Genomic DNA, 15740 nt, shown 5'->3' on the forward strand with positions numbered 1-15740 from the left:
TCATGTAGTTTTTTTTTCAGCTGATAAATTTTAGCACCATTCCACAGTATTGTAGTTATGCAGTTCCACTGAAGTTAGTTAATTTTCATTGCATTGTAAATTTCCACCAAGTTGCATTTTAATGTATTTGTACCTTGAAATTTGTATGCAGAGATTGCACAGGCTATCAATTTGATGAACTCCTCACAGAAATTATGTGATAAATATAATTAAAGCACCGAGATTCCATATTGACAACAGCAGAAAGTGTCTTGAAGTGAATGTTAGAGTTCTAAATTGGTGATTTTTATTCCATGCCAGAAGCAGTTCCCCCCCGCCCCCGGGAGTCCATCTCTGTTATGTCATAAAAATCACTGGGGGAATTGTGAGCATTAGGGAAGTATTTATCTAACATGCATCTTTTCAAGAATATACCTAATATATAAACCAAGACAAACTTACAGATATTAAATACGAGATGTGTGTGATGGACACTATAATATAAACTATAAAATCCACTGGTAGCCTGTGGATAAAAGTATGAGTTCAATATCCTGTTGCATTTTTGCATCGTGGAGTGTGTAAGATAACATTATTACCCATCCTAACACCTGTGTAATTCTCATCTTAACTCAAAATCCAAAAGTCCAAGAGGCATTTTCTTTTTTTAACGTTTATTTATTTTTGAGACAGAGAATGAACAGGGGAGGGGCAGAGAGAGACGGAGACACAGAATGCGAAACAGGCTCCAGGCTCTGAGCTGTCAGCACAGAGCCCGACGCGGGGCTCAAACTCATGGACCGTGAGATCATGACCTGAGCCGAAGTCGGACACTTAACCGACCAAGCCACCCAGGCGCCCCTCAAGAGGCATTTTCAAGTGAATGTAAAGATTCTTAAGTTCCTCTTGATCCCTATAGCCCTACACAGGATGTACTCAGAGATAAGTGAAAGGAGAAAATGAACAGCATATCTTAACTGTTTCAGCAGCCTAGGAAGTACCTCTCAGTGCCTCTCAGAGGCGTCAGCCTGAAAAATTGCATTTATCTGTGTACAATGACAGGTGGCACATGGGACTGGGCATCAAAAACACCAGGTCTTAGATCCCTTTACTAGCTCTGTGGCAGTGGGCAGATCAGATCACTTACCTTCTCTGAACTTCAATTTTGGCCAGTTTCAAATTGGGATAATAATCCCAGAACTAATCACCTCTCAGGCTAATTGTAAACTCCAAATAAAGCAATGAAAATGAAATGCTTCAAATAGATGCAATTTGGAAATAAATTATTAAATGCTTTATAAATGTCAGGTACTTACAATTAATATTTTGTTTTCCCCTTTAATCTTTCTAAGGTACAAAAAATAGCAATTTTGTGTCTAAAATAATTCCACTTGCAAATTTAATTATGTCAGATTCTGTTAAATAGCCATCAGGTAGCCATGTAGGAATAGCCAGGTCAGTATAACAGTCCATTGTTATGATAGCCTCAATATTTTCTCATGTCATGTCTTATCAGTGAGATAATCTGGGCAGCTTTATTGCTTTAAATAATTTCTTCCTAAAAGTCTTCCCTTGTCACTCTTTTCAATTGTTCTAATCTGTCTGGCAGACATTTTCCTGGCTATCTGAGTTGGCTGGCTTCAGGGTCCAGGAGTGAGCTTTCTTGTGTATTTTAGACCAAGACCCTGGGTGCAAAACCATAGTTAGCAATTGGCTGCACCACAGCTTTTTAAACTGCAGTTTCAACTGAGATGGTAATTGAATAATCACCAGTCCCAAAGTAATGGTAAGGCAGAGTCTCCATAGGGCAAGTTATAGGGAATTATATAGACTCCTTGGACCCAAGTGTCCAGGCTGAAGCTAAACACGAGAAGCTAGAGAATGTGTGGGGAGGATGGGTGAGGAGATTTCTTTGGAGAATAGTGTGGGGTGCCAACTCCTTCATCTCAAACCCAGTGTGAGGACTTCCCAGAGGGGTCTGCAAGAGACTGCAGTTAGGTAGTCTAGAGGACTGGAGTCTGACTTACTCTGGGAAAGCTAAAGCTCCACCCTGTGACAGCATGGGGGTGGGCCACAGGAAGCTGCATTAGGATGTGCCTGCCCTCTCACTCTCAGAGTCACCGGGGAAAGAGATGTCTGTCGTTTTTCTTGGACAAGATGTGGTGCCATCTTGGGACCCATATCAAGGGGCTGGAGTAAACCCTGGATTTCTAGGGTCAGAGGAGGAGTTGTAAGCAAGCGGTGGATAGCTCTGCATCCACCTGAAGAGCTCCCTTGGAGAGAGATCTTCATTAATGGGAAACTCTGAAGAACCCAGGAGTGACCTGCATGGGCTGCTTTACTAGTAGCCCAGGCACAGCAAGCTCAAGGCTATTCAAATCCAGGAGGAAGTGCTCCATCTCCTGGCTTCTCTTCTCCCCACTTCCTGCTCACCTCTGTCCAGGTGGTGTCTTTTTTTCTTTATGTTTATTTATTTATTTGTTTTAAGAGAGAGAGAGAGAGAGAGAGCAGGGGAGGGGCAGAAAGTGAGGGAGAGAGAGAATCCCATGCAAGTTCCACGCTGTTAGTGCTAAACCAGATGCCAATCGTGAGATTGTGACCTGAGCCAAGATCAAGAGACAGACAGACAATCACCCGAATAAGCCACCCAGGGGCCCCCACCCAGGTTGGGTCTTAAAGTAGCCTCTAGTGAATGGGGGAGTGGAGCCTAAGCCAATTGCATCCCTGCTGGGAATCTCATCTGGAGACCTGTTACTGGAGAGGGGAATGAAGGGGGCGACTATCAGGTATCTAAAAATGAGCAGAAAATACAAGGACTTGACCCAACTTTCCATGTGGGGTCAGGGGAAGATAACCAACACTGAATATATCTTAAAACAGCTGTGAGACACAAAAATATAGTTGCATTTTAATTACATGTCACAAGTTGTGAATTCAAAACATTAGATATGGTTTTATATTAAGTAGTCAAAGTTCCCTTTGCACAATGGAGTCCAGTGGCCAGTAAAAGGGAGTTGATGATGTGATAAGTCATGTTGACTCACTGGAAAAAAATTCCAACCCGGAAGAACACAAATACTTCGCTTCAGATCTTAAAATTACCCAACCAAGTGTGTATTGTCTGCTATGTGTAAAGTCCTGTTGGATACTTTGAAGAATACTTACATTCCTTTAGTTTTCGGTTAGTATTTCCCAGCTAGCATGATGCCTTACACATAATATGCACTCAAGAATATTTTCAATTTAATTATTCTTTACAAGATACTTAGCACCAAGGCATGTGGCATTTTTTATGTTGACAACACTTCAGCTGAAAAATCCCCATATTTATAAAACGCAGTGCAAACCTGAATGGAGTGATTATGGTCTCACTTGTATTTAACACTGTAAATAAAGTGTTGCTGAATAGTCTAAATAGGAGAGAATAGAATTTAAACCAAAAACATATAAATGGGGTACTTTTTGCCAACCAACGGTAATGGCGCAATAAGAACAAAAAATGTTTGCCTATGGGAAGCCAAGACTTGAATCTATCACTGTCACTCACTACACCCTGGAACCCTATTTTGTCTCCTGTGAATGGGGACACCAGGCTTGCTAGGTCAGAGTGGCAGGGACGCTTCAAAAGAAAATATACACCCTTTGTAACTCTAAAGCGCTGCACCCATGCAAGGGCTTAAAAATAGCTAACAGTTCAACATTCATTCCTTGCCACGTGCATAGCGCTTTGTATCTATTTTCTCATTCAGTCTTGCCACAGCCACAAGACCTAGCTAGGTACTCCTAATTCCTTTCATTTTACACATGAGGAAACTGAGAGGTCAAGTCTATACAGCCCTGCAACTTGAATGAGTATACCCTGACTCTTAACCCTAAAGCACTAAGCTGCCGTCCTGCATATTGTTACCTAATAGTGGTGCTGAGTTCTCGTAGGGTGTCAACAAATGTGGTTCCTAAGCTGCTAATTTAAAAGGTAACTCCTAGCCACCCGTCTTCCAGGGGGATGCAGCGCACTCCCGGCTCGCAGCTCTTGCCCAGGATCCTCCCGCCAACGCACCGACCCGCCAGAGCCTCAGCATTTCTACGCATGCGCGGTGAAGGGCGGGGGCGGTGGTGCGGGGGGTGGGTGTTGTAGGTGACCCGCGCAGGCCCAGTGGCCGAGCGACGCCGGGAGACCTCCCAGTCTTGCCTCTCCGGGCCCCGCCCCGCCCCACCCCACGCCGCTCCGCCCCGCCCCGCCCCACCCTGCCCGCGCCTTCGCGGCAGACGCTGCCTCGGGAGAGCTCAAGGATGAGCTGAACCTCCGCAGCTGTTAATGTCACCAGCGCTAATCACAGGGACTTTGGGGCTGGCCGGAAGCCCCCTTCCCTGCGCCCACTCCCAGTTCATTTCCTGTCCCGTTCCGCCCGCCCAGCAGCGACCTGGCTCAGCAGGCAGGCGGCCCAGGCGCCCCGGGTAGGTAGTTTGTGTACGGTTACCATGGAGACGCTGGCAGGCCTAGTGGAGCGGGCGGGCTAGCGGGCCGGGAGGAGGGTGGGCTGGCAGGCAGGGTGACCACGCTGTACCCTGGCCTGAACTCGTGGAGGAGGGGGCATTGCCAGGAGTGGGGAAGCTGCTGTCCGCACGGGAGGTGAGGCGTCCCTCGTGGGTTCACCGGGGACCTCTCCTGCCCTGGTGCGCCTTTCTGCCCCCAATGTGGGGAGAGAGGCCCTGTGTATGTTCTCGGGGTCGGTTTGCGGCTGTCCTTATTTCTTCTGCACACTGCTCATTTAGCTAAGTGCATGGCGCTTAACAGAAGCTTGGAAATACTTGTTGGATGCCAGAGTGGTAAACCAAGCGGCTTTGTCTAGACAGCGACCTCACCACCGTCACACAGATTGTACCCTTTTAGGCAACAGATGAGGAGGGCCCCAATAAATAAATAAAGGTGTGTGTAACAATATACATTAAACTATATCGTATGTACATATAATGCCTCTTATTGTCAGTTCCCACGACTATCACAGCAGGCCTTCCATCCCTAGAATTGTTTTAACTTGGTAGAAAAGCAAGTAGCACTCTGTTTGTATCCTATTTTGTGAATCTACAAAACTGATTAGTTGTTGATTTGGCCTACCCGATATTCGATAAAATACCTATTGAAAATTCTCCCTTTTCATAAAAAAACACTCCTCATTTAAACTTTAACTTGTAAAATTTATGGAAACACTGAAGAAACATCATTTACTTTCATTTTGCCATTTCTTATTTTAAATGCATTTTTTTTTTATGCATGGGAGAATTCTTATTATATCCTTTTATGACATAGTGCCTGGGTAGTAGTTAACTTCTCCTTAAGGGCCAGGCACCATGCTAAAGCACTTTACATGAATTATGTCATTTAGTTATCAGAACAATCCTATGGGGCAATCAATTATTGTCACCGTCGTCATTTTACAGATGAGGAAAAGGAAGCTTAGAGTCATTACAATCCTTGCCAAGGTCACCTAGCTGTGAATTGCCAGAGAGTATTTGGGCCCCTGTTCCAGCACTGCACTTTAACCACTACCCCTCTGGGTGCTCAGATCAACAGAAAAGTATTTCAAAATCATGGAAAGGGTCTTGAGTACAGATGGCCCTGACTCACAGTGGTTCAACTTAAAAATTTTCAGCTTTACAACGGTGTGAAAGCAATATATATTCAGTAGAAACCATACTTTGAATTTTGATCTTTTCCCGGGCTGGCACTATGTCCTATGATACTCTCTTGTGATGCTGGGTAGTGGCAGCCAGTGGTAGCCCTCCAGTCAGCCATGAAATCATGAGGGTAAATGATTGATACACTTACAACCATCCTGTACTCATATTGCCATTCTGGTTTTTACTTTCAGCATAGTATTCAATAAATTACATGAGCCCTTCAACACTCAATCTAAAATAGGCTTTGTGCTAGATGATTTTGCCCAACTGGGGGCTAATGTAAGTATTTCTGAGCATGTTTAGGCTGTGCTGTCCTATGATATTCAGTAGGTTAGGTGTATTGAATGAATTTTCAACTTAATGATATTTTCAACTCACGACGGGTTTTTCAGGATGTCACTCTATTATAAACTGAGGATGATCTGCATTTGATTTGCAAGGAATAGAGGGGTGGAGATGGTCAGCCTTTCTCTTGTTGCTGACATCTTGATAGTGCAGTGCTGCGTTTAGCAAGAAGGCTCTGGTTCAGGTGACTACTGGCAGCAAAGGTAAAGACAGGTCTTTATAATGAACTATGAATTTTTACAAATAATGACTCTGAAATGTTCCCCCAACGAGTGAGAAATATTTTGTTAAAAATGAAGGTCTCCAGCTTCCAGTATCCTACTGCGGGTGGTGTTCATCCTGTAGAGATCCTATGGACGTCGTAAACTCAGGACAATGATGCAAGACAGAACGCAACCTTTTTCTTCTTTCCCTTCAAAGTCTACTCCTGTTTTCTTTTAAAAAAGATCCCCTTGCCCTCTGATCCCACCCCTTCAAGTTTGCATAAAGTGTCACCTCTGGCTCCTTCCTGTCCTCTCCGACACCAAATCCTATTAGTTCTTCTGCGACACCAAATCCTATTAGTTCTTCTGTTCTTGTTGTCCCTCACTTATTCTCATCTCTCTTCTTCCCTTTGTTTTGCCTTTACTCCTTTATCTCAGCTTTCCATGCTGCATTCACAGATCACCCCATTTATCAAGTCTTACTCCATGCCAGGCAACTTGAAGTAAAGGCAAGGAAGGAAAAGGGGACTGAATTTGATCTCATATCACCACATGGCATCAAGAATCAGATACCATTTGAGATAAAGTCCCATATGCCTTTCTAATCCATTGTAACAAATGTCTCCAATGAAAGAAGCCATATTGCCTTCAGCTGGATATTTCTTAGATCTATATTTGAAAGTGAAGTTCAGCGATTCTACGAGTGTTGACCTCCACACCTTCAGCTGTGCCTCACATAAAGAATTGTGGCTCAGAGTCTGGTGAGGCAGCACCAGGAGCACAGTGGGAAGGTGTACTGATAGAGGCCAACCAGTGACCTTGCAGAGTATGGAGGAGGAACACCTAACTGAGGCTGGAGGAGGGGGAGAGGCATGTCCAGGAATGCTTCCTTGAGGACCTCTAAGAGTTAGTTGGCTGATTACACAAGAACTACCTGATTTTGTCCCTTCTAGTCTTTTTCCTTTCCGTCCTACCCACCCCTGCCGGATCACATCATGCCTCAAAATCTATTAATTAATTTGCTCAGCAGCTTTTATTTATTTTCTTGACCTGCTATTCCATTCTCTCTCTGGTCCAACTCCAGTTTACATTTCCAGAGCTCATTCTTGTCCAGCACACACCCCATATGTTCTTGGCACTCTGCCTTGGCTCATTCATTGACTTTCCTGGAAATTCCTTCTCTACTGCAGCGCTGATATCAGCCATTGCCTCATGCTTCAAATTCAGCATTTTTCAGAACCCAGCTCAAGGACCAGCTCCTCCAGGAAGTCTCCCTGACACCTTCTCCCAGTCAGAAATCCCTTCCTTTTTTTGTAATAACCTGGGAGTTATCTCAGTTTTTTTCATTGACCCCATCAGTTTCTACATTGTATCAAGATTATTTGGAAGCAGGGCTGACATTTAACTTGCACACTCCAAGGAAGCTGCTCCTGTTGTGAAAATATTGGCGTGTCTCTATATTGGTGCATAAATAGCTGTAGCCCCAGGGCTTCTGACCGCCCTGCTCCTCCCACCCCATCTCATAAGTAACAGTTTGAATATCATCTCTGGGCATATGTCATAGCTTTTGTACTATTGTCTAAGACTCCCTCCCTCACAGAACTGCTGTAGGGATTAACTGAGAGGATGTACTTGAAACTGTTTAGCATAGTGTTTGGTATTTAATCCATACTAACTGAATGGATTTGTTCCAATTGTTAGGAGAATTTTTATAAACTTAAAATTTCTGTGATACTATTGTCTTCTAGTTCAGGTGTACTTTACTATAAACAGACAAGCTTTCAAACTCTGAGTGATTGTTTAAGTTGGCAAAAATCCTCTTTGATAAGAATTTGTAATTTAACAAATATAAAGAAAAAAAATACTTCCCTACCCCCCAAAAACACACTTCTAACTCAGTTCACTTATATCACTGAACATTTCCATATTTTATTTAATGACATATTAACATTAATATAATAATAATAGATTAACTGTGTAGATCTTACATTATTGAAACTGCTTCTCACAATGTAACTGTTAAGGTTTGGGAGGAGGAGAAAGGAAGAGGGAGAGAGAAAGTTGTGTTAGAATTAGTGGTAAAATTTATGTACAAAAATATTTTTAAGCCCATTATCTATATTATTTCCTCCAATATTTAATCAATTTAAATTCCTGTGTGCCCAAATAAAGTACAAAATTGTTAGCATTTGACCTGAGTAAATATTCCTGCTCCCTTACTCCATCAAAGAGTATAGTTTTCTATGCAAACTAAAATACAGAACCTCAGTGAGGAATGATGGTCCATTATCACTCATCCAAAGCACTTTCTCTAATCTTTATCGTTTGCCAGATTACCTTTGATATTGCTAGACTTGTTAGTGCTATGTGGGGCCAAAGGAATCACAAATCAACTGACTGAGCCATCCAGGCGCCCCTGGCCTGTCATAGTTTTTGTTAGTTGTATTAATGTACATGATTTTGGAGACTTTGCTTAAATTCAAAATCCTAGATCAAAAATTCCTAGAGTATGACTGCTTAAAGTAATTTTTTACTGTTTTACCTCACTGGGCCTTTCCATATGAAAGGAATGGCATATTGTTTGTGGTTTTCATCATGCTCTTTTCCTCAAAAACTTTTAGGGTAGGGCCTGGGTAGAATGAAACACATGTTCTTGTTGTCTGTTGTTATATAACAACTTAATGTATACAATCATAATATAGTAAATCCTCTTTACTTGTCTGAGGAATCATCTGTTGACTCTACTTATGGAAATGAAGTCTTTTTAGTTTCCTTGGGCATATGTCACAAAAATTTTTTTCTTTTTTGCAGAAGTTATTCTAAAATTGGGCACTGAAATATAGGAATAATTTCCAGTCCTCTTTCTCCTTAGAGATATAACATTTTCAGGACATCTGAGTTGTTACTGTTTTTTTTTTTAATGAACACCTATTACCATATACTAATTAGAGTTATGTTTTTAAAATCCCTTTTTAAAGTTTAGAGCTGTAGAGTGTCTTGCCATGTTAACCAGACCTCCATGGGGACACATCAGCATTTAAGAAGGATCTGCATTCTCAGGGTGTCTGGGTGGCTCAGTCAGTTAAGCATCCAACTCACAGAATCCCAGCTGTTAGCACAGAGCCTGACACAGGGCTCAAACCCACGAGCTGTGAGATCATGACCTGAGCTGGAGTCGGATGCTTAACCAACTGAGCCACTCAGACACCCCAAGCATCCAAATCTTAATCTCAGCTCAGGTCTTGATCTCAGGGTCTTGGGTTCAAGCCCCGTGTTGGGCTCCATGCTGGGCATGGAGCCTACTTAAAAAAAAAAAAAAAAAAAAAAAAGAAGGATCTGCATTCGCATTGCCCTTGGACATGACTTTAACTCCTTAACTGAGAGAGTGAGCCTGGAAAAGGATATTTGATATTGATATTTAGCATTTATTCATCTAAGACACTATCTCAAATTGAAGGGGACTTGAATCAATTCATTCAAATACATCATGGGCAAAGGTGGGGCAGAAACTTAACCTGAGTTTACAAACCACATTTAGAAAAGCAAATATAGCTTGGAAATAGGACTCATCTGCCTAAATCTAACCTTATACTAGCAGTTTGTGTGGAGGACAGTAGGGGGGGGAAAGGAAACTTTAGTTAAAATTTTAACAGATCCCCCCAGTGTTGTTGTTGTTGTTGTTGTTGTTGTTTAACATATTAGAGAATATGAGATGATTTTCTCTTCCTAGTCTGTCTTCTTTCACGATTTATCGTCTTTCTCTCCAGGTTTAGCTTTCATCTTGGCTCTCTTCCTTGAACATCATTTCCCTCGAGTAAGTATATTCCCACAGGCATAACTGTGCACATCAACCTATATTTTTGAAAGCTTTTTTTCCACCCTGATCTTGTAACTGTAACTGTCTGGTAGATTTTTAATTAAAAAATGTTTGTGACTTTTTCTAGTTTAGTTATAGAGGAATGGCTTAAGCATGTGTGGATGAGTTTAAGTACTCCTTTCTTTCTTTTTTTCTTATATTTTAACTTTATTTTTTAAAATTTACATCCAAATTAGTTAGTATATAGTGAAGCAATGATTTCAGGAGTAGATTCCTTAGTGCCCCTTACCCATTTAGCCCATGCCCCCTCCCACATCCCCTCCAGCAACCCTCAGTTTGTTCTCCATATTTATGAGTCTCTTGTTTTGTCCCCCTCCCTGTTTTTATTTTTGTTTCCCTTCCCTTATATTCATCTGTTTTGTCTCTTAAAGTCCTCATATGAGTGAAGTCATAGGATTTTTGTCTTTCTCTGACTAATTTCACTTGGCATAATACCCTCTAGTTCCATCCACGTAGTTGCAAATGGCAAGGTTTCATTCTTTTTGATTGCCGAGTAATACTCCATTGTATATATATATATACCACTTCTTTATCCATTCATCCATTGATGGACATTTGGGCTCTTTCCATACTTTGGCTATTGTTGATAGTGCTGCTATAAACATGGAGGTGCATGTGTCCCTTCAAAACAGCACACCTGTATCCCTTGGATAAATGCCTAGTAGTGCAGTTGCTGAGTTGTAGGGTAGTTCTATTTTTAGTTTTCTGAGGAACCTCCATACTGTTTTCCAGAGTGGCTGCAGCAGCTTGCATTCCCACCAACAATGCAAAAGAGATCCTCTTTCTCCGCATCCTCACCAACATCTGTTGTTGCCTGAGTTGTTAGCCATTCTGACAGGTGTCAGGTGGTATCTCATTGTGGTTTTGATTTGTATTTCCCTGATGATGAGTGATGTTGAGCATTTTTTTCATGTGTTGGTTGGCCATCTGGATGTCTTCTTTGGAGAAGTGTCTATTCATGTCTTTTGCCCATTTCTTCACTGGATTATTAGTTTTTTGGGTGTTGAGTTTGATAAGTTCTTTGTACATTTTGGATACTAACCCTTTATCTGATATGTCATTTGCAAATATCTTCTCCCATTCTGTCAGTTGCCTTTTAGTTTTGGTGATTGTTTCCTTCGCTGTGCAGAAGCTTTTTATTTTGATGAGGTCCCAAGAGTTCATTTTTGCTTTTGTTTCCCTTGCCTCTGGAGACATGTTGAGTAAGAAATTGCTGCGGGCAAGATCAAAGAGGTTTTTGCCTGCTTTCTCCTCTAGTATTTTGATGGCTTCCTGTCTTACATTGAGGTCTTTCATCCATTTTGAGTTTATTTTTGTGTATGGTGTAAGAAAGTCATCCAGGTTCATTCTTCTGCATGTTGCTGTCCAGTTTTCCCAGCACCATTTGCTGAAGAGACTGTCTTTATTCCATTGGATATTCTTTCCTGCTTTGTCAAAGATTAGTTCCCATACGTTTGTGGGTCCATTTCTGGGTTCTCTATTCTATTACATTGATCTGAGTGTCTGTTCTTGTAAGCACTCCTTTCTAAAGTCCTGGATGAAAACAGTTAACATTTTGTACCATGTGTTTGCAGAGTGTGGTGTCTACCTGAAGAACATTTTATTTTAAAAGGAAAGATGCTATCTCCAAATGATAAAAAGTTAGAAAAGCTGGATCCATTTTATCGACCTTCTATGTCCAAGCAGAAGACCAGCGCAGAGATCATAAGTGAAGCACGAAATGCATTAAGAACAGTTAGGACCCAACGACCATTTACACCACGGGAAGACCAAAGAAAGCTATTTGGGCCTGCATCTTCAAGAACACCAGAAAATAGACCTCCTTCCTCCTTTAGGTAATGACATTTCTCTTGCCTGTACACTTGGATATGTAAGCTACCAGATGACATTTTCCCTTAATTCTAGTTATGGATAGTTGCTTTCTAAAGTTAGATGTCTGCTAATTGCACCCCTTGTATCTATTCAAGATTCCTAAAGATTAAGTCCAGACCTCGGGTCCCAGAAGTTGTTTGGTTTAAAATGGTAAATAGTGGTTGTCATAGCAAATCTGTAAAGCAATATGAACAAAGCTTTTTAAAAAATCACTGTATACATTTCTTCTCTTCATTATTCGGTAACTTTTAATCCCCCTAAAAGTAATGAAAAGACTTACTAATAAAATGTCCTAAGTACTGTGATTTTTTTTAAATTGCTTCTTCCTCAAGGCTTATGCATTAAATGCTTTTACTTGTTTTGGGCTAAAGTTAACTAACATACTAGAAATAAATGATTCTTCACAAACCAGTATTTCTGTTCCATCTCCTCTGCTAGCCTCCATGCATCCAGTTTTGAGTCATCTGATTCCAGGCCTATCTCCAGTGCTCGTCTCAGTCCGCTAGAGCTTGTGAGTACTTTATATTTAAGTGCTGTGAAATGGAATTGGCCCAAAATACTTGGAATCAGTACCTATATATGCTAAGAAAAGGATCACATAGACCTAAGTATATTAATAATTTAATATGAAAGCAATTTATTATTTTTTTCAAATATATTTCATGTCTAATGAAACACTTCTATTATTTATCTATAATTTCATAATAAAGAAGAATTTAGAAATATACAGTGACCTGGCAAACAGAATGTTTTGCAACATTTTTTTGTTTTTCACAATTTTTTGGGTTTTTTTAAAGTTATGCATGTATATTATTTTTAATAGTTATGTATACAAATAAATTGTATATATGTGTACATAAAGTTTCAAAGATTTGTTACCCAAAACATTCCAGTGGTCTCCTGTCCTCTTATTCTTCATTTTATCCTTCCCATTGGTTCTCACTTTAAACTCTTTTAGCACATTCTTTTGGTATTTACATCCAAAATTTTAAATAACAGTGTCTTGCTCCTCTCTGGCTTATGAGATTGAGGAATTATCTAATGACTTCTCACTAAGGAAGATGAAGGTTTAATTCTTGTCTGTCCTCCCACACATCATTACAACACATTCATCTTTTCTGTCCCCACTGCTACTCTCAATATAGATACATCATAATTTTGGTTAATCTCTTTTCTCTGTGATTATATAAACCCTGTTTATAACTGAGCCTTGAACTATTGATGATTACTTCTCCTTCCCTGTACCACTTTTTGTTTTCCCTGGTATTAATAATTGCCTTGCTTTTTTAGTTTTTACCATTTCAACCCTAAACTCTTCTCCAAGATCTAAATCTCCTTCATATATTCAGGTACATGAGGTATTTTATTGATTAATCTCTTTGGAGAACTTTGCCCACTTTCTCTCAGACCATTTACCCTGGGCACCTGGCACACATGTAGCTCTCCTTCTTGTGATAGCTTTCTTGTTTCCTGTATCCCAGATTTTTCTCTGTCTTGATTTGCTTTTGGAATACTTGCTCCAGTAGCTTCTAGAGAAAGGGTGTATGGGAAGTACATTATTTGAGACCTTGATGGCTGTTTTTGCTCTCTAGAAGTTTGTAAGATTTTTCTCTTTGTTTCCAGTGTTCTGAAATTCCATGACAATGGACCTTTGTATTAGTCTGTCTGTCATGATGGGTATTCTCAATGGAATCTCATGCCCTTCAACTCTGGGAAAGGTCCTTAAATTATTTTGGTGTCTCTTCCCCTCTTTTTTGTTCTGTTTGCTCTTTCTGGAATTTATTATTCCAATATAGGATTCCCTGGACTTGTACTTCAATTTTCTTTTCTTTTTTTAAATTTTTATTTCCCTTCTCTTTTTGGAAGAGACTTTATCTTTAATCCTTTTGTTGAGTTCTTTTCATTTCTGCTATCATATTTAAAAAAAATTTATTTTTAATTTTCCAGAAGCTTTTCCCCACTCTAAGTTTTTTCTTTTTTTAAAAACATTTTTTTAATGTTTATTCATTTTTGAGAGAGAGAGCCAGAGCATGAGTGGGGGAGGGGCAGAGAGAGAGGGAGATTCAGAAACCTACGCGGGGTCCAGGCTCTGAGCTGTCAGCACAGAGCCTAATGTGGGGCTCGAACTCACAAACCACGAGATCATGACCTGAGCTGAAGGTGGAAGTTTACCTGACTGAGCCACCCAAGTGCCCCAGTTATCTTTTCATATATATATACATATATATATCTATGTATATGTGTGTGTGTGTGTATATATACACACACACACACACACATATACATAGATATATATATATATATATACACACATGTATATAGTATTCTTGTGTTTCATGGTTGTATCATCTTGTCTGAGTATATTAGTGATAATTTTGGTTTTTGAATTGTTTCCTTCTCCCTTTAAAATTTTTTCTGTTTGTGTGTGTGCATGCATCTTAAACAAGAGAAATTTATTTTCTCACAGTTCTGAAGATTAGAAGTCCAAGATCAAGGTGGCAGTAGGGCTGATTTCTACTGAGGCCTTTCTCCTTGGCTTGTAGATGGCCATCTTCTCCCTGTGTCTTTACATGGTTTTCCTTCTGTGTCTCTGTTGCATTTTTATGTTTATTTTGCTCTCTGTTTTTCATATCAGAGGCTCTCCCCTGATAGCTCATGCTGCTTGTTTGGCTGCTCTTATTTGGAAGTAGAAGCATGTGAAATGGGTTGATCAACCGGTAGGTGATACCTACTCATATCAGGGAAGTTTAGCTGGACTGTGTTGTTTGTGAAAGCCCCAATGGTGGTAACTTTAGGAATTTTCTTGTGGCTAGTTTATTGGAAGTATCTTAGAATATCTTCCAAGCTCTTGCCTACAGGATAAAAGCTGGTTGCTAACTTACAAGAACCAGCTGGAGAATGAAGGTAGGAATGTCTACCATTCAGTAGGTAAATATTCAATTAGTATCTATGTTTATAATAAGTACCCTGGCACTCAACTCTGGAAGGCAGCTATGCTTAGCACTATACCACCAATGCCCACTGTGACACTCAACTCTGTATGATTAGCCTGATTAAGAGATCCTCTGTTTTACCTTCTCTACAGAACAAATCTCCCATCCATGTGGCCTGACTTCACGGAACTGGGAGGGAAGGAGTTACACAGATTTTTACCCAGTCCTCCTTATCTCAGTCACCTCCCCTTATAGCCCTGCTGCATAAGTACCTGGCGATACCAGTCCTTTAGACTTTCATGGAATTGGGGTGTTAGTCAAGCTACTTTTCAATTTTTTCTAAAGTTTTATTTATTTTTGAGAGAGAATGAATAGGGGAGAGGCAGAGAGAGGGAGAGAGAGAATCCCAAGCAGGCTCTGTGCTATCAGCGTGGAGACCAATGTGGGGCTCAAACTCATGAACCTTGAGATCATGACCTGGGCTGAAATCAGGAGTTGGAGGCTCAACCAGCTGAACCACCCAGGCGCCCCTGCTTCTCAATTTTTATTACTATGCATGTATGCATATTTGTGTGTGTGTTTGTTTTTGATGAACTATTTGTGTTTTTTTTGCTGAACTATGTGAAAGCAAGTTGCAGATCTTTTAAGACTTCATCCATAAAAGTTTAATTTACATGTCATGTGAACAAGGACAGTCTCCTACATCACCACCACATTATCATCACAGCTCAGAAAATTAACATTACTCGGTAGTATCATTTAATGCACAGTCCATGTCCAAATGACCCCAACTGTCTCAAAATGTATCTTATATTCTTATGCTTGTTCTTATATTGCAGATGGCAAAAATAG

At 40.5% G+C, this 15740-nt stretch overlaps 1 protein-coding gene and 1 long non-coding RNA gene across 10 annotated transcripts in view; one reads left to right on the forward strand and one right to left on the reverse strand.

Moving 5' to 3' along the window:
- Window positions 1-4203: 4203 nt before the first annotated feature.
- ARMC2 (armadillo repeat containing 2) overlaps window positions 4204-15740 on the forward strand; it is a 138811-nt gene continuing 127274 nt past the window's right edge. For 6 of the 9 annotated variants that reach the window (XR_006217787.1, XR_006217789.1, XR_006217786.1 and 3 more), the window contains exons 1-3: window positions 4204-4434; window positions 11658-11918; window positions 12394-12466. Coding sequence is in view for 4 of the 9 variants with exons in the window: in XM_007078746.3 (XP_007078808.2) it covers window positions 4295-4434; window positions 11658-11918; window positions 12394-12466 (474 nt within the window). In the remaining 5 variants the exon portion in view is untranslated. Of the gene's footprint in view, window positions 4435-4589; window positions 4610-4752; window positions 4907-9973; window positions 10021-11657; window positions 11919-12393; window positions 12467-15740 lie in introns of those variants that run through there. The other 3 variants (XM_042986940.1, XM_042986941.1, XM_042986942.1) reach the window with 3 other exon arrangements.
- LOC122238706 lies at window positions 8135-13547 on the reverse strand. Its single transcript, XR_006217794.1, has 3 exons — window positions 13381-13547; window positions 12365-12488; window positions 8135-8222 (listed from the first exon to the last, which is right to left on the reverse strand). It is a non-coding gene; the product is annotated as an uncharacterized LOC122238706 (long non-coding RNA).

This window comes from Panthera tigris, chromosome B2 (genome assembly GCF_018350195.1).
Source record: "Panthera tigris isolate Pti1 chromosome B2, P.tigris_Pti1_mat1.1, whole genome shotgun sequence".
In the NCBI taxonomy this organism is placed as follows: domain Eukaryota; kingdom Metazoa; phylum Chordata; class Mammalia; order Carnivora; family Felidae; genus Panthera; species Panthera tigris.